The 19,253-nt window shown below is 54.7% G+C and overlaps 2 protein-coding genes across 3 annotated transcripts in view; one reads left to right on the forward strand and one right to left on the reverse strand.

The window, feature by feature from the left end:
• Positions 1–5,438, reverse strand: RITA1 (RBPJ interacting and tubulin associated 1). Of its 2 annotated transcripts, none has more exons than XM_041729129.1 (4): positions 5,307–5,438; positions 4,585–4,705; positions 3,834–4,199; positions 1–873 (listed from the first exon to the last, which is right to left on the reverse strand). In XM_041729129.1, the coding sequence occupies exons 3-4, from the start codon at positions 4,142–4,144 to the stop codon at positions 363–365; spliced, it is 822 nt and encodes a 273-aa protein (XP_041585063.1). In that variant the 5' UTR covers positions 4,145–4,199; positions 4,585–4,705; positions 5,307–5,438; the 3' UTR covers positions 1–362. The 2 variants fall into 2 exon arrangements, with proteins under 2 accessions (XP_041585063.1, XP_041585062.1); XM_041729128.1 differs by lacking the exon at positions 5,307–5,438 and adding an exon at positions 4,904–5,101 and having other exon boundaries at positions 4,585–4,728.
• DDX54 (DEAD-box helicase 54) overlaps positions 5,218–19,253 on the forward strand; it is a 20,638-nt gene continuing 6,602 nt past the window's right edge. The window contains exons 1-14 of the mRNA XM_041729127.1: positions 5,218–5,449; positions 8,021–8,150; positions 9,028–9,098; positions 9,650–9,838; positions 9,945–9,994; positions 11,677–11,718; positions 11,843–11,938; positions 12,622–12,743; positions 12,850–12,911; positions 13,008–13,139; positions 14,566–14,776; positions 16,993–17,127; positions 18,604–18,825; positions 18,906–18,979. Of these exons, the coding sequence (XP_041585061.1) occupies positions 5,276–5,449; positions 8,021–8,150; positions 9,028–9,098; positions 9,650–9,838; positions 9,945–9,994; positions 11,677–11,718; positions 11,843–11,938; positions 12,622–12,743; positions 12,850–12,911; positions 13,008–13,139; positions 14,566–14,776; positions 16,993–17,127; positions 18,604–18,825; positions 18,906–18,979 (1,710 nt within the window). The 5' untranslated portion in view covers positions 5,218–5,275. The remainder of the gene's footprint in view (positions 5,450–8,020; positions 8,151–9,027; positions 9,099–9,649; positions 9,839–9,944; positions 9,995–11,676; positions 11,719–11,842; positions 11,939–12,621; positions 12,744–12,849; positions 12,912–13,007; positions 13,140–14,565; positions 14,777–16,992; positions 17,128–18,603; positions 18,826–18,905; positions 18,980–19,253) is intronic.

The raw sequence follows: 19,253 nt of genomic DNA on the forward strand, positions 1-19,253 counted from the left end.
TAGGTTGGCAAGCACGCCATTTATTCACACTGGTGACAAGACAAGGTTGCGGGAGTGATGGGGGACTGGTGGGCACCCCTGGGTTGGCACGGCCTGTGGCTAGAGCAAGACTGGTACAGGGATCTCAAGGGGCAGCCACCGAATCCCTGTCATTGGGTATAAGGTAGGAAGCAACTGGTGCTTAAGGAAGGCACTGCCTCCTCCCGCTGTGTCTGCCCCCAGGAACGCTTTTCCAATGCTTCATGGTTACCTAGGAGACTCTGGTCTCTCTAGGGGCACCCTCAACCAGTGCCCTCCTCTGAAACCGTGCTCCGCACTATGCGACCCCATGAGCAAGCTCGAGGAGGGGAGGACCAAGGAACTCATTTCCAAGGGGGCTTTGGTTTCTGGGTGGCCGCCCCACCCCGTTGGGGGGCAGCTGGCACTGAATCACGAATGGAGCGGGCCCTAGGAGTCACTCGGGGGCTCTGGAAGGTCACCCCTGAGGGGGAAGGCCGGGAATCCCGAGGCCCATTGGTGTGGAGGGTGCTGGCGGGTGGGCGACCAGCGCTGGGGGCATTCAGGTGTGTGAGGGAATGGGAACGTTCCCGCCTCAGAGGGTGCGGAGAGTCCAACCCAGCCATAGACAGCTTCCGGGAGTCTGCTGCCACCTTGGGCTCTGCCTTCAAGGGACCAGCTGGGTGAATGGCTCGCAGCGGGGTCTCCCGGGAGCGGGATGAGTGGCTGCCCCTGGGGGTGGCTGGAGGTGTCCAGAAGAGGGCATGGAGTTTAGCAGCATCACCCTTTGCCATCCATGGGCCCTCCCAGCTAGTGCCCTCTGGTCGGGAGCCAAACAGTGACTCATCACAGTAAGAAGGAACGTGGCTGATCAATCTGGCAAAGGGAGGAGAAAGGCAGTGAGCTGGTGGAATGAACAAACCCTAAAAACCTGAAGCCCCCACCCCCTGCCAGGCACCCACAGTGAGGCCACAGCCCTCTGGTATGCCACTACTCCTCTCTCTGTTGGTTTCCCCTGCCAAGAATCCAATCCCCTGCATCCTGACCTCCCCATTTTCCCCACGGATGCCCCAGGCCCGGCCAATTTGCATATTCCATCTTCCTGGCCACACTGATTGGCTTGGGAATGATCATATGACCCATCCTGTCCAAGGAGCACCTGCCTTAAGAGCTTTGTTGAAACTACCAGGAAAGAGGTTTGTCTGCCATCTGGTCTTGATAATCCGGCAGGATGTAAGGGCAAAGCAGGTGGTGGCTGGCTAGGCTGGAGTGGGGGGGTGGGGGGCAAGCTGCCTTAAGAGGGAGATGGGATCCAACAATAGTTTGAGCCCCTCATAAAAGAGACCCAAACATCCTTTTTTTGCTGAAGCCAGTTTGGGTTAAGTTTTCTGCCACTTGCATCTAAGAGTCTGGGTTAATATAACTTTTTTTTTTTTTTTAATTTTTATTTATTTATGATAGTCACACACAGAGAGAGAGGGGCAGAGACATAGGCAGAGGGAGAAGCAGGCTCCATGCACCGGGAGCCCGACGTGGGACTCGATCCCGGGTCTCCGGGACCGCGCCCTGGGCCAAAGGCAGGCACCAAACCGCTGCGCCACCCAGGGATCCCGGGTTAATATAACCTTAATCTTTACAGTCTTCACTTTTTTCATACCCCACCCTCCAATTCTCCTTCTCCCTAGTGGTCTTGTCAGCTGAACCTTCTGCAGTCCTGTGGCCGGTCTCACTGTATTTGAAGTAACACAGCACAGTGCCTGGCACAGAGAGGGTGCTCAGTTTGAACTCCTATTATAAAGCTGACCTGGCCTCATCACCAGAGAAGCTTTTTACATTTTTGAATATTTACTGAGGGCTCTTCATGTGCAGGCCCAGAACTCAGCATGTCACCGTGCATCATCTCATTACTTTTCACAAACATCCACAGGAGGGAGATATGATAATCCCATTTTACAAATGAGAAAAGGAGGCATAGGGAGGGGAAGGCCCCACAGCAAGAAAGAGGGTAAAGACAAGATTCAAATCCAGCCTGGCTCAAGGGCCCAAGCTCTGGGATCAGTATATCAGATATAAGGGACTTCTAGGCTTCTCACCTTTAATTAGATTCACTCACCAATTATTTTTTTGTCTATTAATCTCACAAATATTCACGGCACACCTAGGAGGCAACAGCTCCATGCCTTGTAGTCATGACTGAAAGTGTTTCTGTGTTAAGACTGCAAGTCTTGGGATCCCTGGGTGGCGCAGTGGTTTAGCGCCTGCCTTTGGCCCAGGGCGCGATCCTAGAGACTCAGGATCGAATCCCACGTCGGGCTCCCGGTGCATGGAGCCTGCTTCTCCCTCTGCCTATGTCTCTGCTTCTCTCTCTCTCTCTCTCTCTCTCTGTGACTATCATAAATAAATTTTAAAAAATTAAAAAAAAAAAAGGAAAAAAAAAAAAGACTGCAAGTCTTTGAAAAATCAACTTTTTGCCATTTGATTTAATTGCTCAAACTGTATCTGCTTGTTGCCTATGTCTGCCTGGAGCCAAAGGCTTTACTTAAGAGCATCTCTCTCTCTTACGCATCTTCTCATTTGACACCCTCTACTTGTCAGCATCCTGCATGAAATTCTACCCTCCAGGAGAACATGGAGTTGACGTCCCTTGTCCTGGACACCATACCTCTGTTAGTACACCCCACACTTACATCAGCCTTTTCAGCTACACTATAGTTGTCAGCGGTGCTAATGTTAACCTGGCTCTATGTCAGATGCATGGTGCTCAACCTGACCTAATACTGGAGTCTTGCTTTTACCTCATTGAATTTTATCTCCTAAGATAGGCAGCATTCCCATTTTCACTTCTCTCCACCAACCTATGTTCCTCCTGGCTCAGAATGGACCCTAAATATGATTGGCTAGTTGTTATGGATTGAACTATGTCCTCCCAAAATTCACCCTGAATTTTAGAGAGATAATTAGGCTTAAAGGAGGTCATAAAGGTAGGCTCTATACCAAGAAGAATCGAGTCCTTATAAGAAGAGGGGAGACACCAGGAACATACACGCTCACAGAGAAAAGACCATGTGAGAACAAGGCAAGAAGGTGGCTGTCTGTAAGCCAAAGAGAGGCTTCAGCCTGCCAGGACCTTAAACTTGGACTTTTAGGCTCCAGAACTATGAGATAATGAATTTCTGTCGTTTAAGCTCCCCAGCTACTGTATTTTGTTATGATAGCTGTAAATGAATATTCCAGTCTTTTGTGTTTTTGTCCAAATCGCTGATAACAATAAACAAGATAGAGCCCTGTGGCCCCCCACTACACACCTCCCTCCAGGCTGGTATCAACCTGAAATGATCCAAATAATCTGATTAATTTACAATCATAACTATTAGCCTCAACTCCTGTTTTTCTAGCTTGTTCATGAAAAGGCCACAAAAACCATTTTTGAAATGACTTACTGAAACTGGGACCCACCCACTGCATCTATGTCATTTCATGGATCAAGCACCTTAATATTCTTATGCAAATTTCTCTGTGATCTTGGACAAATCACTAGACCCCTCTGGACCTCACTTGTCTGGTCTTGTGGCATTTGGGAAATGGGTGTTCAACCATCCTCACTATCGCTTACTGAGAACTTCCTAGGTGTCAGATTACTGTGCCAAGCCCTGTACACACCTCACTTTATTTATGCTCAGTAGTCCCACTAGGTCCCATTTTCCACATAAGGAAAGTGCAGCTCAGAGAAGTCAAGGTGCTGAGAGTCCAAGGTCACACAGCATGTAAACAGCAGGGCTCTAATAGGAACCCAGGCGGCCTCAGGAGTACAGGGCTGCATCTCCCCATCCTGTTACCTGTATTTGTTCTTCTTCCTTGGTGTGAGGGTGGGAGTGTTGCCCCTGGAGGAGGTGGTCTCACAGCTGCCTTTGGCCCCTGAGGCCTGTGATGCCCCTGTGCCCACTCCACTGGTTCTGCTGGCCTTCTCCACCCAGGGTGGGTCGAAGTCTGGTGGTGTGGGCCGGGTACCCGCAGGGCTGCCAAACAATGTCTCATCCACATATGATGGCCTGGCCTTGACCCGGTAGCTGCCCTGGCAATGGTGCTGAAGGCGGAGGGTCTGCATCCCATTGACTGCCAGCTCCACGGGGGTCTTCATGCTGCACATGATTCTGGGTAAGAGCAGGCATGTTTTGCCTGCGGGGTCTTGCCTCCAGGGCTCCCTGTGAAAGGGGGACAGGGTGACACCACCGTCACTGGCAGTGCCAGCTGAGGAAGGTGGCCCATCTCTTAAGCTCCCAACCCAAGGACAAAAGGGGAGCTGCCAACCCCAGGGGACATTGCAGAAATGGGTTCATCTGTCTCTCAGCTGTCACAACGATAGGGAGAGGGGTGCTACCAGCAAGTATTTAATGAATAAATGTGCATTCCTAGTATACAGTGCTCCATGCAGAACGCTAGGGGGACGAAGAAGAGATGAGGCCTGCGCCTATTTTGGCACCAAGGAAAAAACTTAGCCTGGTGGGATGGGGGAGACAGGGCAGGTCCTTCTATCCCGTATATACATTTATGGAGTTAATACAATAACCAGCATTATCTCGTGCCTACCTTGCGCAAAAAGCTTTACAAGCATTATTTCATGTAATCCTCTTAACAGCTCTGCGAAGTAGCTTCGGTTATGTCTAATCTACAGATGACCAGACTGAGGCTTCAGACGCTGAAGTCACACCTGTAAGTCGCACCTAAATAAGGCTAAAACAGTAGAAGAGAAATTTGAACCTGATAGAGGGGTGCAGAGCTTATGCACGTAACCATTCCGCTCCTGGTGGATCACAGACACTCCTCCAACTACCCCATATTCCCTGCTCCCCAAGTCAAGACCCCGGTTGAGGTCCGAGGCCCCTGCATCGTGAGTTCTTTTCCTTACCTGAGAATCTCGGCTCCAGGATGTGGGCTGCAGTCCCAGCGCCCCCTCCTCTGCAGGGGCCTCCACGGTCCCAGTGGATCTGCAGCCCGGGCCCCGCAGCCCCAGCCCCGGGGAGCCGCACCGACCCACCCGCGGCTGCAGCCAGGCCCCAGCGACAACCAGCGAGGGGCGGGGCGGCCGGAACCATGAGCACGGGGGGTGCGCCCCTGGAGCTCCCCGAAGCCTCGAGGCGGCGCAGGCGGGCCGCAGAGACGCGGCGCCCCCCCGCCCGGCCGCGCCGTTGGTTCGTCCCGCAGGCCCCGCCCCCGCCCCTCGCCCCGCCCCCTCGCCGCTCCCGGCTCCCCGCTCCCCGCTCGCCGCCCCGGGGCCCGCATGGCGGCCGGCGCGCGCGTGGCGGCCGGACCTCGGTCCCGCGCTCCCATGGCCCAGTGGAGGAAGAAGAAGGGGCTGCGGAGGCGCCGAGGCGCGGCCTCCCAGCCCCGCAGCAGCGACTCGGAGGACGGCGAGTTTGAGATCCAAGCGGACGATGACACCCGGGCCCAGAAGGTGGGAGCGGGCGCCCGGCCCCGCGCATCGCCCCGGGGCTGAGGGTGGGGACCCCGGCAGGGCCCCGGCAGGGCCCCGGCAGGACCCCGGCAGGGCCGCCAGCCCCAGCACGTGTCCCCGCGCCCGGCCCCCGCGCCCGGCCCGCCCCGCTCCGGAGCCGGAGCCCCCGCGTTCCAGCCGCCGGGCCTGCGGGCCTTCCGGGCCGGCTCTGGGTCGCGGCCCCTCATTGGCTGGCTCTTGCCGAGGGGGCGGGCCCAGCGCCCTTTGGTCCAATGAAAAGTGCGGGTGCCGAAGCCCTGACTTCAGGAGTTTGGGGGATTCTTGCCGGGTGGGACTAAGCGGAGGCCGGGCGCAGCGGCTCGAGACGGCCACGCCTCGGATGCCCTGGGTCCCCCCTGGTGGTGGCGGACGGAGCTCGCGTTTGCTGACCGCTTAGCCGTGTGCCAGGCTTCACGCTGAGAACTCGACGAGCCTCGTTTTAATCCTCATACCGCTCTGGGAGCTAAGTGCCACCATCCCTGTTTCCCAGAGGAGGACCCTAAGTCCTAGAGGGGTTAGCACCTTGACCGAGACTTCACAGCTTGTGAGCAGAGAGCCAGGATGCCGACCTCTGGTTCCGGCCTGTGCTATTTCCACCACTGGGCGCCAGCTCTCTGCACGGGGTGGGGGTGGGGGTGGGGGTGGGGGCGTGAGCACCAACGGGCAGGTAGCTAAAGCCCATTATTTCCCGCAGCCCTGTGCCCCGCAGTGCCTGGCACAGATGTGGATGAAAGGGTGCTGTTTATTATTATTTTTTTAAGATTTGATTTATTCATGAGAGACACAGAGAGGCAGAGACGCAGGCAGAGGGAGAAGCAGGCTCCCTGCGGGGAGCCCGATGCGGGACTCGATCCCAGGATCACGCCCCCAGCCGAAGGCAGATGCTCAATCCCTGAGCCACCCAGGTGTCTCCCCCCCACTTTTTCTTAAGGGTAGGTGTTCAGATGAAAAGAGGGAACCACATTCCTCCAGGTCAAGGACCAGATGGAATCGTACCATGTTCACCCACCCAGTGGAGCCAGTGCTTGGCACATAGTAGGTGCTCCATAAAAGTGGAGGAATCGCCACAGCACAGGAGGGCAGAGGTAGTAGGTGCCAAAGAAGAGCCCACAGATATGGTTCAGACGGAGACCTTTGCCCTGGTGCAGTTGTGCGTTCAAATGTGGCCCAAGTCTACTGGCTGTGGGACTTTGGAGAAGTTGCTTAACCTCTCTGGGCCACACCTGTAGAAGGCACATGTGTACAAGACACATGATTTTAAGTGCCTCAGAGACTCATGAAAGGATTAAATTACAGTGTTTGTGCATTCTACTCCTTCAGTAAATGTTGCTGAGGCACCAGTGGGTTCCAGGCATTTTGTGTTCATGTGTCTAGAAGAGACGTTGGCAAACTCTTCCTGTTAAGGACCAAATGTTAAATATTTTAGGGTTTGTGGGGCCATATAAGGTCACTGTCTTCTTTGTTTGATTTTTTTTTTTTTTTTACCATTTTTTAGATGTATAAAACCCACTCTTAGCTCACAGACCACAGTAGACATGCTGCAGCTCTGACCCAGATAGTTGAAGGGGACCACAGAGGGTCACAGGTGAAAGAACATAGACTCTGAAGCCAGGGTTCAAATCCCTGCTGTCTGTATGAGGGTGGGGAGGTCACTTCATCGCTGCGTTCCTCAGTTTCCTTCTCTGTAAAATGGACAAACTAATAGTAACTACTTTACAGAGTTGCCATGATGATTAAAAGTGGGCTGATTTATATGAATGCTCAGAGCAGCACCTGGCTTAAGAGTGAGTGCCCTGAAAGTTTTAGCAGGTATTATGAATCAGTGTTCCATAAGTGTTATTTTTGAGAAGAAGGGGGACAGTTCTGTGGTCTGAGAAGGCCCCCCAGAGGGGTTGTCTGGGTTGGATATAGCTGTGCCAGGACAGGCGGGTCCTGGCTAGGCAGGAAGGAGGCCAGCATGAGAGACAGCAGAGTTGGGAGGAGTGAAGGGTCAGAACGGGGCTTGGCAGAGGGGGACAGGGCAACCTGGAGAGCTCGAGTACCACACACACAGTACATGCTTTGATTGGCCCTCTAGTGATTTTCATTTTGAGGGCTTTGGACGACAGACCGGGATGACAGTGATGATACACCACCACTTACGTGCTGGGTGCTGTTCTAGGTTTTACACTTACCCCTTTCATCTTCCTGTGCCCTGTGAGACTCGTGCTCTTGTCTATCATCCCTGTTTCCCAGCGGTGGAAATCCAGACTCAGAGAGATTAAGTCTCTTGCCTGAGGTCTCTCACAACAGGCAGGTGACGGAGCAGGGATTGAAACCTGGACAGTCTAACTGCACGGCCCGCTGTCTGACCCTCCGCTCTACCCTGACCCTGTCATGGGGGGCCCCTTTGGCAGACAAGGCCCACCATCCGGCAGGGGTGTCGTCGGCCTGAATGGAGGGATGCCCGCTGCTGGATAGGCCCTCTCCCTGCCCCCAGTGGTGTGACTGTGCCTGGTGTGACTGTGACGTGTCTCTTTTCCTCCCGCCCAGCTGGGGCCTGGCAGACCCCTGCCCGCCTTCCCCACCTCAGAATGCACCTCCGACGTGGAGCCGGACACACGGGAGATGGTGCGAGCCCAGAACAAGAAGAAGAAGAAGTCCGGAGGCTTCCAGTCCATGGGTGGGTGAGCCAGGCGTCTGGGCACATTGAGGGGGCAGCAGCAGGGGCTCATCATGCCCTGTGTGCTCCAGTACCGATGTCTGCCCTGGGCCCAGCACAGCCGTTGGAGTTGGGTGGCCTAGGGACCGGCCCCGTGAGAGGGCAGTCAAAGCCGACATGGGGCAGTGCTGGCGACAGAACAGGCAAGGACATTCAGGGTTTGCTGCATGACAGAGTGCAGTTCAGAGGAGATGGAGGAAAGGTGGAGTTCTGGGTGGTATCGGGACACCTGGCTAGCTGGAAACAGCGCAGAACTCTCTTTCTTGCTCTTTGCAAATCAGTAATGTCTGGTGCAAAGATTCAAATATCAAGGTGAATATTTTTATAATTTTAAAAAGAAGAAGCCCCCCCCCTTTTTTTTAAAGATTTTATTTATTTATTCATGAGAGACACACAGAGGGAGAGAGGCAGAGACACAGGCAGAGGGAGAAGCAGGCTCCATGCAGGGAGCCTGATGCGGGACTCGATCCCGGGAATCCAGGATCAGGCTCTGGGCTGAAGGCAGCGCTAAACTGCTGAGCCACCCGGGCTGCCCATCCTGGATGATTCTGACAAGAATCACAGACATCCCCACTCAGTATTGCTAAATACTTCCCACATGACTTTCCCATGCCTGCAGCAGGGGGTTCCTCTGCAGCACCCAAGACCCTGCATGAGACACCCCAAGTGGTCTCATGGCACTAAGAGTGTGTTCAAGTCAGAATCTGCATGATATACCTTCCCACCAACCCCTTTTCTTCTTGCCATCGAGGTTGATGACAGTCATCTGTCCTGGTCAGCTTTGTGTGGTGTGCCTCTGGGGCTGCCCTCCCCCTGGCCATCCCCGTGTCTCTTCCAGGCTTGAGCTACCCAGTGTTCAAGGGCATCATGAAGAAAGGCTACAAGGTGCCAACACCCATCCAGAGAAAGGTACGAGACAGGAAGGGCTAATGGGGTTTGGGAAGAGGAGATGACTGACTTGGCCCTCTTGTCCAGCCTCATGACACACTCTCCCTGTCTGGGCTGTCATCTCTATCTTCCCTCTAACTCTGGCTAAAGCCTCACAGTCGGCTCATTTCACAAGTGGAGAAAGCTGGCCTCTTTGCCATTTCAGCCTCCCCCAGGCTACCCACTGCTGATCCCCTGCCCAGGCAGCTCGCAGGCACCCCATTATCACCCCTGGGTCATGAGTATTGTTCTCGGCCAAGACGTGGACAGTGATTCTCTGGGGTCCCAAGGAGGAGGATAAGACAGAGAGATAGAGTCTGGCTTAACCTAAAGAAGGATGTGTCCATCAGTGGAAAGAGTTGGGGGATAGTGAGCTGCTTGTTGCTGGAAGCATACAGATAAACCTTGGCAGGAATAGGCTCAGGAGGACTGGGCAACAGGCCCCTGCCTACACCCGGCAGGCTCAGTGCTCTGGGTCATGTGGTGCAGGGGGCAGAAGCTGACCCTGCTTCTCCCTGTCCACTTTTCTTCAGACCATTCCCGTGATCCTGGATGGCAAGGACGTGGTGGCTATGGCCCGGACTGGCAGTGGCAAGACAGCCTGCTTCCTCATCCCAATGTTCGAGCGCCTCAAGACCCACAGCGCCCAGACTGGGGCCCGTGCCCTCATCCTCTCGCCCACCCGAGAGCTGGCCCTGCAGACCATGAAGTTCACCAAGGAGGTATGTTGGGGCCGGGGCTGATGGGCTGAGCTGGGGCCAGTCAGGGAGGCCTGCTGGGGTGAGTCATCTCTCTCTCTCTATCTCTCTCTCTCTCTACCCCCCACAGCTTGGCAAGTTCACAGGCCTCAGGACTGCCCTGATCCTGGGAGGAGACAAGTAAGAGTGCCCCTTCTTCGTGCCACCAGCCCGCCGTGCAGGCATAGGCTGAGTCTCCAGGGTGTTAGATCGACTGAGTCTGGGAGGCTTCAGAGCAATGGCAGCTTCTCTGCACCCTGACAAAAGGGGAAACAGTCAGTAAAATACCGGAGGCATCTCCCACCCAACTCTGCAGCCAGGGTTCTGGTACTCCTGGGGTTGCTGGTACTACCCAGGGTCAACTCAATGGGCTGCCCATTTATACCTACTTTAATATATATGCCTAATCCTGAGCTATTGCTCAGAAACCAAGGAAAATTTGTGATAGTTCAGATTTGAAAAATCTAGGATTTCCTGATCCGATCTCTTGCGGTGGCAATCACCACACCTGTTCTGCAGATGGGCAAACTGAGGACGTGATGGGCTCAAAGCCACACAGTGATTAGGTGGTAGAGCTAAGATTGGAACCTAGTCTCCTACCTCATCCCACAGCTTCTCCTTCACCCAGCAGCCCCTCCTTACTCTTTTTTTTTTTTTTTAAGATTTTATTTATTTATTCATGAGAGACCAGAGAGAGAGAGGGGCACATGAGAGACACAGGCAGAGCGAGAAGCAGGCTCTCCGCAGGGAGCCCGATGTGGGATTTGATCCCAGGCCTCCAGGATCAGGCCCTGGGCTGAAGGTGGCGCTAAACTGCTGAGCCATGGGGGCTGCCCCCACTCCTTACTCTGCTCTTAGAATGTCACTGTCACTGATCACTTTGGATTCTGAGAAGAGCATTTGACTTTTATTTTTTTTTACTTATTATTTTTTTTTTTAAGATTTTATTTATTTATTCATGAGAGACACAGAAAGAGAGAGGTAGAGACACAGGCAGAGGGAGAAGCAGGCTCCATGCAGGGAGCCCAATGTGGGACTTGATCCCAGGACTCCAGGATCATGCCCTGGGCCAAAGGCAGGTGCCAAACCACTGAGCCACCCAGGGATCCCCCGAGTGTTTGACTTTTAAATGTTCTTTTGCCCACATTGTACTTGATTATCTCTGGAGCTTGTGATTGTCCGAAATGCCTTCCTGGGCAGGGCCAGCCTCAAAATTCTGGCTCCTACAGGTGTCCCAAGGGTGTTGCAGAGGAGGTGCAGAGTTAAGGCTATGTGCCTAGAGGTTTAAGAACGAGGACAGAAGGATGCTTGGGTGGCTGAGTGGATAGCATCTGCCTTTGGCAGCAGGTCGTGATCTCAGGGTCCTGGGATCGAATCCCGCATCGGGCTCTCCGCAGGGAGCCTGCTTCTTCTTCTGCCTGTGTCTCTCATGAATAAATAAATAAAATCTTTCAATCTGTCAAAAAACAGAGAGAGAGAGAAAACGAGAACAAGGACAGAGATCCAGGAAACCTGGAATCTTGGGGATCTGGCAGTTCCAGGGTTAGTTGGTAGGTAGTGCTGGAAGCAGAGACAGGTTTGCTGCAGTCTAGAAAGAGAGAGCCCATCTCTTTGGGGAACTCTGTGGTATCAGTCCTTTCATATGTTTGAACTTGTATGTCTTATCAGGGCAGCACCGGTACCCAGTACCTCAGCAAGAGCGTTTCCCCAAGTCTGAGCCTGGGGAGGGGGTATAGGCCTCACCTGGCCCCCTTGTTAGGGAGAGGGAGAGGGACTAAAGCAGCCTGTGTGTCAAGGTGACACCTCCTCTTCCCCTCTGCTAGGATGGAAGACCAGTTTGCAGCCCTGCATGAAAATCCTGACATGTGAGTTTGGGTTGAGGATGGTGGTCCGGGGTCTCTTTTCCAGTGGCCAGCTGTTGGGGAGTGTGAGGCGGGCTGTGTGGGTGGCCCTGGCCCTGGGTGACCTGGCCTGCACACCCTCTTCCAGAATCATTGCCACTCCAGGGCGTCTGGTGCACGTGGCTGTGGAGATGAACCTGAAGCTGCAGAGTGTGGAGTACGTGGTATTCGATGAGGCAGACAGGTGAGCCCATGCCTCTTCCCGGATGCCTCTGTCAGGGCCGGGTGCCCCATACCAGGGCTGGTCCCAGGGCCGGGAGGAAGGGCTTTGCCTGGAGAGACTGGTGTGGCCATGCTCAAAGCAGTGTTTCCTGCCACATGGGCTACAGACCCTAGGCAGCACCGGAGCTGACACAGCTCCCTGGACACACAGTTTTTATTTTGTATTTACTTTTAGGGATGTGGAAGAAAACAGTAAAATAGCAAACATGGGATCACAAAGAAATAAATAGCACAAAGCCGGAGCGTAGACTGGAGCCAGACGGGTGGGATTGTATCCCGGCTCTGAATTTGGGCACATCTGAGGGTTTGTGGGCCTTGGCAGGCTTGTCCACGGACAGGGGATCCAATAGCCCAGACTGGTGGATGCTGGGAGGGTCAGTACCTATAAGGCATTCTAATCGTGCCCAGCCCAGAGGGAGGGCCGCTAGGATTGGCTTCAGCATGACACTGAGCAACGTAACGGAGGACAGACTCAAGGTTTTTAGGTCATCCCTGCTGGGGGTGAGGCGGGCACACAGAGACAAAGTGATTGGAAAGTGAGTTAAAGAGTCACACGGGGCAGACACCAGTGCACATGGCGGAGTGCGCTGGGGGCAAGGCTGCTGGAATGGACGGCCCTCTCCTGACCCCGCCCTTGTTCCCCAGGCTCTTTGAGATGGGGTTTGCGGAGCAGCTGCAGGAGATCATCGGCCGCCTCCCCGGGGGCCACCAGACGGTCCTGTTCTCTGCCACACTGCCCAAACTGCTTGTGGAGTTTGCCCGGGCAGGTGAGTGAGCTGAGCTGCGGCTGGGGCCCGCCCGGGTTAGGGGCCTGGGTTGAGGGTGCTTGTCCTCCCAAGGCTCACCCCCATACCTTCCATGTGTCGACCATAGGCCTCACGGAGCCCGTACTCATCCGGCTCGATGTGGATGCCAAACTCAATGAGCAGCTCAAGGTGAGACTCTGCTTGTGCCCCCCCCCCCCCCCCCGAGCCTGCAGCCCCACACCCATGAGCCCACCCTGTGAGCACACTGTGCCCCTCTCCCGGCAGACCTCCTTCTTCCTTGTGCGCGAGGACACCAAGGCTGCTGTGCTGCTCCACCTGCTGCGCTCCGTGGTGCGGCCCCAAGACCAGACGGTGGTGTTTGTGGCCACGAAGCACCATGCCGAGTACCTCAGCGAGGTGAGGGGGGCTCTGAGGGCCCTGTTGGGGAAGCACCACCGGGCCACTCGCCTCGGGGTCTCAGGGCCTCCGGGCCTCAGGGCCTCAGGACCTGCACATCTTCCTCCGTGAGCTTGGAGCTGCAGTTCTGTGTGCGGCCACCAGAGGGCAGCACCAGAGCTGGACATAGGCCTGGCCAGGGCTCCCCCTGTTTTATTCTTTAATTTTTGATCCTAAAGAATTCCAGGGGTGCCTGGATGGCTCAGTCGATTGAGCATCTGCCATTGGCTCACGTCATGATCTCAGGGTCCTGGGATTGAACCCCACATCGGGCTCCCTGCTCAGCAGAGAGTCTGTTTCTCCCATTTCCTCTGCCCCTCCCCTGCTCGTGCTCTCTCACTGGTTGTCTCGTGTGCCCGCTCTCGCTCTCTGTCTTAAGTAAATAATAAAATCTTAAAAACAAACAAAAAAAAAATAGAAAAGAATTCCAAACACATAACTAACGTCAGCAGATAACATAATGAACTCCCAGGTACTTAGTTGTCAACTCATGGCCCGTCTTGATTGCTCTGCTACTTCCCTACATCCGGGTGATTTTGAAGTACATCCCCTGCCCCCAATCCTGTCATTTTCGGTAGATTTTCAGTGTCCCGTGTATCTCACATTTTAAAATGGAGGTGTGCCCTACAAGCTGGAAGCTGTGTAAAGTATCCTAAGCTTACAGGAGCAGCTTGATGGAGTTTTCTCTCATATGTATGTACCTGTGATCCTCAGCACGGGACAGTCCGTGTGCCCCAGAGGCTACCAGGGCCCCTTGCCGGTTGTTGCCACCTACCCTGGGTCAGCCACACCTGGGGTCTGTTATCTGAGGACGCAGTTCACTGGGTTTCACTTTGTTGACGTGCATTTAACGGTGCTTTCTTTGTGCAGCTGCTGGGGTCACTGATGAATAAAACCAAAATAGTAATTTGTAAAGAGCAGTTAACACTGTCACAGTACTTCTAATGTTCCAGGCCGTGTGCTCAGCCTTGTATGTGTATTAATCCTCATAACAAAGCTATAAAGAAGGAACTATTAGTCTCCCCATTCTACAGATGAGGAAAGTGAAGGCACAGAGAGGTCAGATAACTTGTCAGTGTCACACAGCTCACTCGTGGCAGAGTGGGGATGAGGTTTATGTCCTGGGCTGGCCCTTCCCTCTACAGGAGACCTCCACGTGTGTCATCTCTGTTGATGCTCTTGGCTGTGTGGAGAGGTGGGAGGTGATACCGGCCCCATTTGTACCAGAGCTACCCCTCAGAGCTAGGATTCAGACCAGAGGTGCCCCACTCCAGAGCCCTTGGTCTTCCTAATGCATCGTGGCATCCCCGCCATGGCTTGGTGTCCTCTCCTGTCTCCTGCAAGCCTCCTTACCCCTTTCCCTCCCTCTTGTCCTCACTCTGAGCAGCTGCTGACGACCCAGGGCGTGAGCTGCACCCACATCTACAGTGCCCTGGACCAGACGGCCCGCAAGATCAACCTCGCCAAGTTCACCCACAACAAGTGCTCTGCCCTCATCGTGACAGACCTGGCGGCCCGTGGCCTGGACATCCCGCTCCTGGACAATGTCATCAACTACAGCTTTCCTGCCAAGGGCAAACTCTTCCTGCACCGTGTGGGTAAGGAGCCCGTGGCTGGACCCGGACCAAGCCTGGTGCTATAGGTGGAGAAACTGAAGCCTGGGGAAGTTCTCATCTCTGGGGGATGTGGCCCAGCCATGATTCCTGCGGCTCCAAGCAGGCAGTTCTCCACTTTCTGGATTGTCTGTTCTGGGCTCTCTTCTCCCTGTCCTGTCACGGTCCAATGGCCTGTCCCCCGATCCTCCTTCCTCACAGACCTCTCCCCAAAACTCTGTCTTTTTAGCTCCTCTCCTTTAAGCCTTTGCAAGATTCAAATAACGTAGGGGCCCTTGTGTGTCCTGTTCATCCAGGACAGACGGGAGTGCCTGACTTTGTTGAGTCAGCTCGCAGGGCCCTACCTTCCTCTCTGCCCTCCCAGGCCAAGTACCCAGTGACTTCTGTGATAAAAGTAAGGCACCCACATAGTAGGAAAACTGGAAAATGAAGCAAAGCACGTAGAAGGCAGGAAGGCACATGCTTGTCATTGGTGGCATGACAGCAACTCTGCTTCCCCAGTGCTCCTCTTGGGCCCGGGTGCAAGTGCTTTCCTAGCTCTTTCCATCTTCACGACAATAATCCCCTGTAGAGGGTGCCAGTGGCACCAGCCCCCTTTTTACAGGTGAAGAAACTGCGGCCAAGGAGGTTCATAACTGGCCAAGGGTCACACAGGTAGCAAAGTGGGGCAGCTGGGGTCGGAACCCCCTCTTCACCACTATCCCTCCTTGCCTCCCTGGTGATACAGCTGTCATTTTAGTTTGACTCTTGTCACTGCTGCCCTTTTAAAAAAAGGTGGTAAAGTGTATTTAATGCACAATCATCATGTTGACCATTTTTAGGTATAAGTTCAGAGGCATTAAGTACGTTCATATAGTTGTGCAACCATCACCACCATCCACCTCCAGAACCTTCTCATCTTTCTAGACTGAAACTCTGTTCCCATTACTACTAGCTCCCTGTCCTCCCTCCCTCAGCCCCTGGCAACCACCACTCTGCTTTCTTTGCCTTCTTTCAACTCCTAAATGTATGTGTTACCTTGGTAAATACGAGTGAGTTACATGTGGGTCCGTGAGAGAAGAATCTGGTGGGCAGGTTCCACATGATTGAACCTTGTTGAATAAGGAAATTCTGGCTGCCCACGGTGGGCCCCCAGGAGGATTGCTTCGATCTGCAGTCGGGGCGTGTCTGAGGCCTCCATCCGGGGCTCCTGCTGCAGGTCTGGGGGCCTCATCTCCCTGTTGGTTGCTGCTCGCTGTGCCCTGGTTTCCGAGGCTCTGGGAAGAGCTGGCTGGTACGATCCTTGAGGGGTCCACAGACACCGCCCCCCCCCCCCCGCAAAGGGAGTTTCTCATGTGCTCTGTGACCCGCACTGTGAGTCAGACCACCCCAAACGAATCTTACAAATGTGGTGACACTTTGTTTTTGCAAGATGCAGAAACAAACCAAAGGTAACATTACACTTGGATTCACTTAACACAGAATTAGAATCACAGTGGACGTTCTTTCCTGTCACCTCTTTCTTATGTCAGCGCATGTTGTGCGTATTTTCCATTCACCATTAAACATCACTCCGTGGCAGGGGTTGGCAAATCCGTGTCTGTAAAGGGCCAGATAGTAAATACTTTGGGCTCTGGGGGATACGGTCCCTGATCTCTGCCGCTGTAGCATGAAAGCAGCCATAGAAAATATGTAAATGAAGGAGCATGGCTGTGCTCCTATAAAACTTTATTGACACAAACAGGCAGGGGGCCAGCTTTGGTCACTGGCCACAGTTTGCCAGCCCCCTCCCTCACCTGTGTCATTCCCACCATGTGGCCACCAGCCAATTAACTTAGCCGGGCCTCTGTCAAGTGTTGAAGTGGTTTCCAACTTGGGGCTGATCCAGGCAGAGCTGCTGTAGACCTCCTTGAATATGACTCTCAGGATCCTTGGTTATTTCCTTGGGGAAAAATCTCCCAAAGTGGGGATGCCAAAGACTTTTAATATTGCTAATGAGCACAGAGCCTTATCTTTATTTCTGCTAACTTCCCAGAGCACTGTGTGGACTCACACACTTGAGCAGGGAATCCTGGTGACTGTTGGTACCCTTTCTCTTTTTGTGGTCAAGGACAGCAGCTCACCGAGGTCTGGATCACCACCCTTACAGGTGGGCCCATGGGACTCACGCTGGGTTGTGGGATCCTTTGTCTTTGCTTCAGCTCGATCTTTTCTTCCCACAGGCCGCGTGGCGCGGGCCGGCCGAAGCGGCACAGCCTACTCCTTGGTGGCCCCAGACGAGGTCCCCTATCTGCTGGACCTGCACCTGTTCCTCGGCCGTGCCCTCACTCCTGCCCGCCCCCATGAGGGTTCCTTAGGTGAGTGGAGGCTGGGGCCCTGGGATAGGAGTTCCCCGTGGGTTCCCCACAGAGTCCATGGTGCAGGTGGGGAAGAAGGGCTCATGGCTTCGGATGGAGGTGGGGCTGGATTTGACCACAGGGTCAGAGCCCTGTATTTTAAACTCAGAATTTCACATAAAAATCCAGATTTCTGACAGCTGTTGGAAAACTGCTGGGTTTGACTGTCCAGTTTGCCTTTTCCCGAGGTTGCTGTACAGGCAGTGCTAGGCCCTCTGCCCCTGATAGATGGGCCCCTAGGTCCACTGCAGCTCCCACCCCCACTTCTCTCATCTGCCTGCCCCCCCCCCCCCCCCCCCCGTGGGCATCTGCTTGAGACTCTGCACTCGACCAAGGTTCTGGGATCGCCCAAGAGGGCAGAGACAGGTTCATTGAGGTCAAACTCACAGAACTTTCCCTTATTCTCTGTGGGGTGAGATTGCGTGGGGTGGGCAACACTGATCATGGTAGCCTTTTCCTGTGGTCCTACTCTATGTCAAACTCCTAAAGGTACATGGTCTCGTGTCCATTGGAGACCATAGGGAGGGTTGCTTTATAGGTGAGGCCAGGCCACTAGTCCCATGTTGCTTGTTACTCAGCACGAAGTGGAAGCCCAGATTCAGGAGCCCAGGTGTCAGTGCCCCCTGTGCTTGGGGCCTGGAGGCGGCCTACAACCCCATGCATCTTCACTGAGCACCCGCTGTGTGCTGCATCCCTGCTTCCAAGCGTCAGGAGCCCCTGCCTGCTGGGCCCATTGTCCAAATGCAGATTCTGGAGCCCTTGGCAGACCTCCTGGGTTGAGACCAAGCAGTGGGGGTAGGAGGGGCAGAAAGAGGGAAGCTGCTCCTGCAGCAGTGTCCCAACAGAAGCCCGCCACGGAGTAGTTACCTGTTAGGGGGAGGCCATCGTGCGTTTGTCTCAGAGCTAGTCAGGGTGGGCAGCATGGCCCAGCACTAGCTTAATGCAGAAGAGGTGGGCAGGCGAGTTCTTAACTTGGGATAGGGGCTGAATTGTGACACCACCCTGCAGTGTGCTGTGGGGCAAGACTAAACCTGTTGAGCCTCAGTTTCCTCTTCTGCAATGTGTGATTTTTGTAGGGGGATTTAGCGGTCTCATGGGAGAGTTAGCAGGAAGTGAGTGAGGGACTAGCTTAAGCTCTGCAGGTCACACGACCCACGGCAGCACCTTGATCCTGCCCTTCTGGTGCCAAGTTAGCCAAAGACAATAAGAAAGTGGATAGACAGGACTGAGTTCCAAGAAAACTATATTTATGAAAACAGGCAGTGGCCCTCAGGCTGGAACTGGGGGCGCCTGGCTGAGCTGGTTCAGGTGGCTGGCTGGAGGAGCTGCTCCATAACCGGGGATTATTCTGCGATTCCACTGCCAGGGATGGGAAGGATGCTGCAGGCAGAGGGCGGGGCTGGGAGGCCTCCCGATGGGCTCCTTGTGTGCTGGCAGGTGTGGATGGTGTGCTGGGCCGCGTGCCACAGAGCGTGGTGGATGATGAGGAGAGTGGCCTACAGAGCATCCTGACGTCATCGCTGGAGCTGGGGGGCCTGAGCCGGGTGGCTGACAATGCCCAGCAGCAGTATGTGCGCTCCCGGCCTGCGCCCTCGCCTGAGTCCATCAAGAGGGCCAAGGAGCTGGACCTCACAGGGCTGGGCCTCCACCCCCTCTTCAGTGAGTCCTGGCCGGGGGCAGCGGGTGGGCACCACAGAGCCCCCCTCCCTGGCCTCACACCTCCTCCCCACCCCCACCAGGCTCACGCTTTGAGGAGAAGGAGCTGCAGCGGCTGAAGCTGGTGGACAGCATCAAGAACTACCGCTCGCGGGCGGTGAGGAAGGGGGTGGGAGAGCACATGGGTGGCTGGGGAGGGCACTCTATGGCCACTATGGAGCTGGGACTCTGGCTGACCTCCAGACCCCAAGCGGGGCCCCAGCAGGGGTTTTCTTCTGAGTTTGCAGTTCTCTGTCTGTGGCTCTGCCTCATGAGCATCTCTAGAGATGCCCCTTGTCGTGGAACCATTCCTGCTACCTTGTGTGTAGGCATTTCCTCACATTTCCAGAGGGGTAGACTGAGGCTCACAGAGGGGAGTGACGTGTGCTAGG

Source organism: Vulpes lagopus, chromosome 14 (genome assembly GCF_018345385.1).
Source record: "Vulpes lagopus strain Blue_001 chromosome 14, ASM1834538v1, whole genome shotgun sequence".
Lineage (NCBI taxonomy): Eukaryota > Metazoa > Chordata > Mammalia > Carnivora > Canidae > Vulpes > Vulpes lagopus.